This window comes from Poecilia latipinna, unplaced genomic scaffold, assembly GCF_001443285.1.
Source record: "Poecilia latipinna isolate Pla-1442-1.1 unplaced genomic scaffold, P_latipinna-1.0 Scaffold1879, whole genome shotgun sequence".
NCBI lineage: Eukaryota > Metazoa > Chordata > Actinopteri > Cyprinodontiformes > Poeciliidae > Poecilia > Poecilia latipinna.
This window is the reverse complement of record NW_015114495.1, coordinates 105,618-112,381: the sequence shown is the minus strand read 5'-3', so window position 1 is coordinate 112,381 and position 6,764 is coordinate 105,618. Positions and strand designations below refer to the sequence as shown.

The following is a 6,764-nucleotide window of genomic DNA, read 5'->3' as shown; positions in this document are numbered from 1 at the left end:
TTATTTGAGTGGATCACTGTCAAGAATAGAAGTGATTATATGTTTAAGTCAACAGCCAGGTGACTTGTAACATTTGCTATTTAATTTTGTTTTCCCCTTGTTTTATTATTAATTCCTATTTCTAGATTCCATCCTCACTGTGTCTCCATCATGGCTGAATCCCGGAGCCTCAGTGACTCTGAGCTGTGAGGTTGAATATGGATCTACAGGATGGAGGTTCTACTGGTATAAAGTTGTTCCTGATTTATCACCGAATTACTACAGATATGATCCACTGCCTGGTAGCATCAATGGGACCGTAGAGAACTCCTTCATCATTCATGGACAGAAACACACAGCAGGATTTGCATGTAGAGCTAAAGGAGGAAACCCAAAGGATTTCACTGAATTCAGTGAACCAAAGTTCATCTGGTCTGCAGGTCAGTTCTGTTCTTGTTCCATCGTTGTTCATGTGTTCAGCTACTTTATCCATCCATGATTATTATCAATCTTTGAAGTCGGGTCTCAAAGATCAAATGCTCACAGTGTCCTCTTCAGAGATATTTCAGATTTATTAAAAACAAAATTGTAAATAAACACCATGCATAATCAAACTTGTATGTGATTTAATTTTATCTGCTGTAACACAGCAGATTTTGGTGGTTTTATGTTTCTCTCTGTGTTCATCGATTGGTTTTATTTCTGTTCCTCTTTTACTTTGTTCAGTCGTTTTCTAGCTCACTTTTGTTTAACCCTTCTTGATCGTTCAAGTTCATTATTTGATGTTACTTCTTTTGGTTAGACCCGTCTCGTTCCAGTCTTCCTGTATGTCAGTCCCTTGTAGCATTTCTAGTTATGTTTACTTCTCTCTTTTTTTCTTACTTTAGATCTCATGATTCTTTAGTGTCGTATTTATTTCCTGTTCCTCTGTTTTCTCTCTCTCTCTGTATAATCTTCCCTGTGCAACTCTCTCTCCCCCACAATCTACCTTAACTCTCTCCAACTACACACACCTGTTATCAATTAGTTCATCAGCCCTGGTCTATTGTTCTCTCTCTTCCTCTGAGTATTTAGCCTGTTTGTTTCAGCCACTCATTGCGTCATCTTACTTTTTCTCCAGTTGGATTATTTGGATTTTTGTTCCCTACATTTTGTATCTTCTAGTAAGTTGGATTTTTCATTTATTAAATAATCAACTCAACAACACCTTCTGCCTGCTGCTTGTGGATCCACTTCAACACCTCAACATGGCAGTTTCCTTTTTTTTCCACAGTCTAAGCCAAACAAACAAACCAAACAAAAACATTGCCTCATATAATTTAAGATCACATTTGTAAAAAGATGCAAACAAACAGCTGTGGAGGAAAGACAAGTTTTAAAAATGATAACTAAGTAGTTAAAAGATGAATCAGAACGACACAGACAGACCAAAAGTTACTATTCCTTTAATTAGACTATTCACATTTAAGTCATACATGCAACAATAATTCTATGTTTAAAAGACAAAGTGGAAGGAAAGGCTGTCCAAATTGAAATGATTAATTATTAATATTAAAACAGATAAATATGATCACTTGGGTAATAAAACTCTCTCTCATCCTGGACGCAGCCCGTCCTGCCAGCTCCTCTTCAACGTCTCACTACAGACAATAACATCACCTCTGCCTGCCTCAGTCTCCATCTTAGCTTTTCATCTCTGAGGTCGTCCTCGTCTCTCTGTTACATGTAGCCAAATTCCCCCAAAGTCCCAAACCACGCTTTGACAATTATGAAATTCAGCACACATATGGGATTTCACAGGATCTTTAAAAAAGCCTCTTGAACCCATAGTCCAAATCCAACAGGATGTCGGCCATTTAGGATCAAAGCCACCATTTTGTCTTTTTTAAACATTCATCTGAGCAAACTTGTCCCACAGCTTTTCACATACAGACTTCAAAATCACTTAGAGTCTTAAGGCACTGAAGATCAAAAGTTATCAAAATTGTTGGTAACACTTTATTTGAAGGGGTGTGCATAAGACTGACATGATACTGTCATAAACATGACATAACACCTGTCATGAACACAAAGGAGTCTTTATGAATGTTTATGACAGTTGTCATGAAGTCTCATTTGGTAAATAATGACAAGTTTCTCTAAAAGTTGCATTGAAAGTCCACTAAAAGTGCCAACTTTGCATTAAATTATCATAATTTACAAAATTATACAAAGTTGGCATTTTAATGGACTTTCAAGTCCATTAAAAGTGGACTGCAAGCGATGAATGGACTCATTAAACCCTAAACGTTGCACCCCATTTCCCTCCTGGAGATCCACCTGGGATTACTTTATTATGTCTTTATACAGGTCATGATGGAATGTGAGGGATTATACTCAGAACCTTTAGAACAAGTCCAGTAGTAATCTGGATATCAGCTGACTACTAAACAACCAAACTAAAAATTGTAATTCAGTGATAAAAATGCAAAGAAAAGCAATGACTCTATTTAAGACAATTGTAGCAAGTCTTTAACAACAAATGAAGAAATTTTTAGGGATTAACCAGAATTGTCTTGCTTATGTTGATTATTTCCTCCATGTTGTTCTTCAGATCCTCATCCAGCAGCATCTCTCTCAGTGAGTCCTGACAGAGAGCAACACTTCACCACTGAGTCTGTGACACTGAACTGTGGAGGAAACTCTACTGAGTGGAGAGTGAAGGAGTATGGAGAAAACTATGATGGGTTGAGCAGTTTTTGGGATGAATATGATAAAATGACCTCGGGTCGCCAGTTGTCAGATTACTCCAACTCATGGGAAATGACTGGATCCTCATGTACCATTAAGAGTTACTGGTACCATGAAGCAGTGTTCTGGTGTGAATCTGAATCAGGAGAGTTCAGCAATGCAGTTAACATCAGTATAAATGGTAAGTTATGTTACAGAGTTATTTAAAATGAAGCCAATAGATTTGGTTCAATTCTTTAATGTATCTCTTCTTTTAATAAGGACCATCAGTGAATGTTTCTAGCAGAATAGTTAAACTGTTGTGTGGAAAACAGCAAAAAAAAATCTATTCTACACATGGAGTTATAATTTATTTGAAGATATTTTGACATATTAAACTTATTAAACCAATTCTTGGTCTAACAGATGCACCAGATTCCATCCTCACTGTGTCTCCATCATGGCTGAATCCTGGAGCCTCAGTGACTCTGAGCTGTGAGGTTAAACCTTCATCTGCAGGATGGAGGTTCTACTGGTATAAAGCTGTTCCTGATTTCTCAACAAATTACTACAGATATGATCCACTGCCTGGTAGCATCAGTGGGACTGTAGAGAACTCATTTAGGATTGATGGACAGAAACACACAGCAGGATTTACATGTAGAGCTGGAAAAGGAAACCCAGAGTATTTGACTGATTACAGTGAACCAAAGTTCGTCTGGACTTCAGGTCAGTTATGTTTATTTCATCTCAGCTAAAGTGTGATAAGGAGATAAATGAATTAATCTTATTTTGATATGAGACCCTGTTCCAGTTAATGAATCAAGAATAACACAGAATGCATTCTGACATTATTTTATTCAAGGGGCAAAGAAAAGAATGAGCGTTCGAGACTCTCGGCAAACCCATGAGTAAAGAAAGAAATAACTACATCACTCTTTAATATACAACATTTAAGTAAGCCTGGGATTTCCCATCAGCTTAACAAAGAAGACAGTCTTTTCACATCTCCCACACAGCAGCTGTGTGACCTTGGACAATGGTTCATGAGTTCAAAAAGACAATAACAACTTCTCAGAAAACATCTGTTGTCAGCTTCCACTTGACCAGTGAATAAGCCAAAGTTGTTGTTTTTTTCACCACTAGTGTCATCATCTTTATCCATCCTAGTTTCATGTGCAAACTGCAATGGTAATTACCATCAATGCTCCACACGGCTAATTCAGGGTTGCCTAATTGCTTGCTCTCACAAGGCACTGCTTTGTGATAACAAAGTTCCTTCTAACCGCAGGTTCCATTTAGGATTCAGCCTCATATATCCCTCCATCCCACCACCCTTCCCCACAGCTTCTCTCTTGCGGTCCCTCGTGTCAACTCTGACACTTGAGTACCATAAGGAACCGTTGCAGCGTGACGTCACATGCACAAGATCCCACCCCCCTTAGGAGGGTAGAGGAATTTTAATATCAATCCGATACCAAGAAAATGCAGGGCTGGTACCGCCGATATCAATATCGACCAATACTTTTTTTCATATTTAAGCTTTATAGGTTCAATGGATCCAAAAGACTTAAGATAGAATTTCACCAATCATCATACATGACAATCTACATTTTTGCTTAGAAATAATGGGACAGTAACAAAACAAAGTTTCCCTTACTATTAGAAAAATAAATGTTTTTTTTAGGTAAAAAAGGAGAAATACAAAATTAAAATAAAAATTCTCCCCTCACTAGACATCCTTTCTGATTCTCTCTTAATATTCAGTGCAAGTATCCGACGTCTTCTTTGAAGGGGGCGATAAGGGACCCAGATAATAGGTTGGCGCTGGCCCAAAAAAGGTGGAAACACTGCTTTAAGCCAATTAATTTTTTAACAAGCTCCATTTAGCATTATGGATTCTATTACATGAATAAATTAATTCATAAACAGCTTTTACCATCTTATCTTTTTAGTTAGTGCTTTAAATGCAATACCGTGACCCCTTTTCTGAGACCTTTTGTACTTAACTATCAAAATAAGAACATATGAATTGGCTTTTAACTATTTAAATTGCTTTTCCTATTTCAACTCTCTGTTATTCCTATGTCAATTTGATATAGTATGGTCTTCCGCACTTCCCATATCTGCTGATATCACTTTTATCAGCAGTTAAAACTGTTTAATCCGATGTTAACATGTCGTAACCTGTTTTTCCGAGCCGCCTTTAAACGCAACATGAGCGCTACGACACTCGCGCTGGGTTTACACCTGTGAAGGAGACCTGCTGCTGCTGTGTGGAGCTACGCACACAGTAAAAATGCCAGTGTTGAATTAACACCCAAAAGTGTCTAAATGTGTCCAAGTCAGCTGGTGTTAAATTCAACATTACAGAGTGTCACAGTAAAATTATAACGGTGTTAGTGTTAAAATATATTAAAAGTAACATCAGTGTTGATCACAATGGGGTGTTAAAAATGTAAATAATTAACCCACAAGGTGCCAACATCAATCAAATCCAGTGGAAAATATTGAAAGCAATACACAGAAATGGAAAGTTTAACTTTTCTTAAACCCATTTCAGTATGATAGACCAATGTTAATTTAACAAAAAAAAAAAAGGGTGCCAATCTTTTAACACTTTCAAAAGTGTTACTTTACTTTATTGCTGTAAACAGTTTCAAATTATTAAGAGGGTTTGTTTCATTACCTTTTGAGATCTGTTTAAAGTCAGAGCTATGACATTTCTTTCTCTAGACAAAGGAGACCAAAGGCCATTTTACAACAAGCTTTTCTCTTGCCACTTTGAAATCTGGATTCTCTCCCAGTTTTTCAGTTGAACAAAAGATTCTTATTTTTACCAGAGTTCACCGGAAAGTTATCTTGAGTTTTATTACCCCGCCAAGAAATTCATCCAAAAAACACATTAAGTTTATCCAACTTAATTTATTAAGTTTAACCAATTCAACATATTATAATCATCCAACTCAATTTGTTAATTTTATTTAACAAATTTAAGATAACATATTTAAGTCGCTTCCTCAAATCATTTATTTTCTTCTAATAAACATTTAAAACACCTGGTAAGCGACCGTGGCTCTGTGGGTAGTGAAGTCATCTTGTGATCGGAAGGTTGTAGGTTTGATTTCAGCTTCTTCCTGCCACAGGTTAATGTGGATATCGATGTATAAATTTGTGAATGAGAATGGGTGAATTTGATTCTAGTGTAAAGTGCATTGAGTGGTCAAAATGATTGGAAAAGTTCAGTCCATTTTTTGAAGTAAACTAAATGATTTGAGTAAGACTAACTTAAAACCCATTATCTTAAACATACTTAATAAATTTGTTAAAAAAAAATGTAAAAAAAAATAATCTGCATTATTAAATTTAAAAAATATATATTTTCGTTTTAGAGTGTAGAGCCTGGTGGGGCAGAGTGGTTCAAACCTCCTCTTCAACCTATTAGATTAGATCAAAACGCAAATTTTAAGAATTAACACACTTATATAGTATACCTGAACATTTTCAATACAAACACATTTCATTCCATACATTTTCTAATTAATGTTCTACTAGTTTTGATTATAAGTTTGACTAACTGATGTTACAGTTTAGCCTGAGTTAGACACTACTAGGGCTGTTAATATAAGACTACAAGCTAATTTTAACTAAATGGTGTTCTACTAATTAAATTGCAATTATTGAAAGTATTATGTGTTGTTAGTTATTTTTCCTTAAGTTTTTAGTGTTTTCCTCTCCTTGTGGGCGATAACTTGACATGACTCCTCCGCTGCCTGCTAGCTTGAGACAGAGTTCATTTATGGCATGACTCCTCCCTGATAATAGTCTCTCCTGCAGGCCTCACTTAAAGCTCTTTAAGATGTTATTCAAACTTATCAATCCACTATTTTCACATGCCGATTAACTATATTAATCGTAGAATTATCAAATTTGTGTCCTCAACAGCATATGTGTGTGCATATATATATATATATATGTATATATATATATATATATATATATATATATATATATATATATATATATATATATATATATATATATATATAGATATAAAATTTTATTTAAATAAAAAA

General features: G+C 35.5%; 1 protein-coding gene across 1 annotated transcript in view; it reads left to right on the top strand.

Moving 5' to 3' along the window:
- Window positions 1–2,334: 2,334 nt before the first annotated feature.
- LOC106934897 (low affinity immunoglobulin gamma Fc region receptor II-like) overlaps window positions 2,335–6,764 on the top strand; it is a 15,299-nt gene continuing 10,869 nt past the window's right edge. The window contains exons 1-2 of the mRNA XM_015015058.1: window positions 2,335–2,341; window positions 2,573–2,890. Coding sequence (XP_014870544.1) covers window positions 2,335–2,341; window positions 2,573–2,890 — 325 coding nt within the window. The remainder of the gene's footprint in view (window positions 2,342–2,572; window positions 2,891–6,764) is intronic.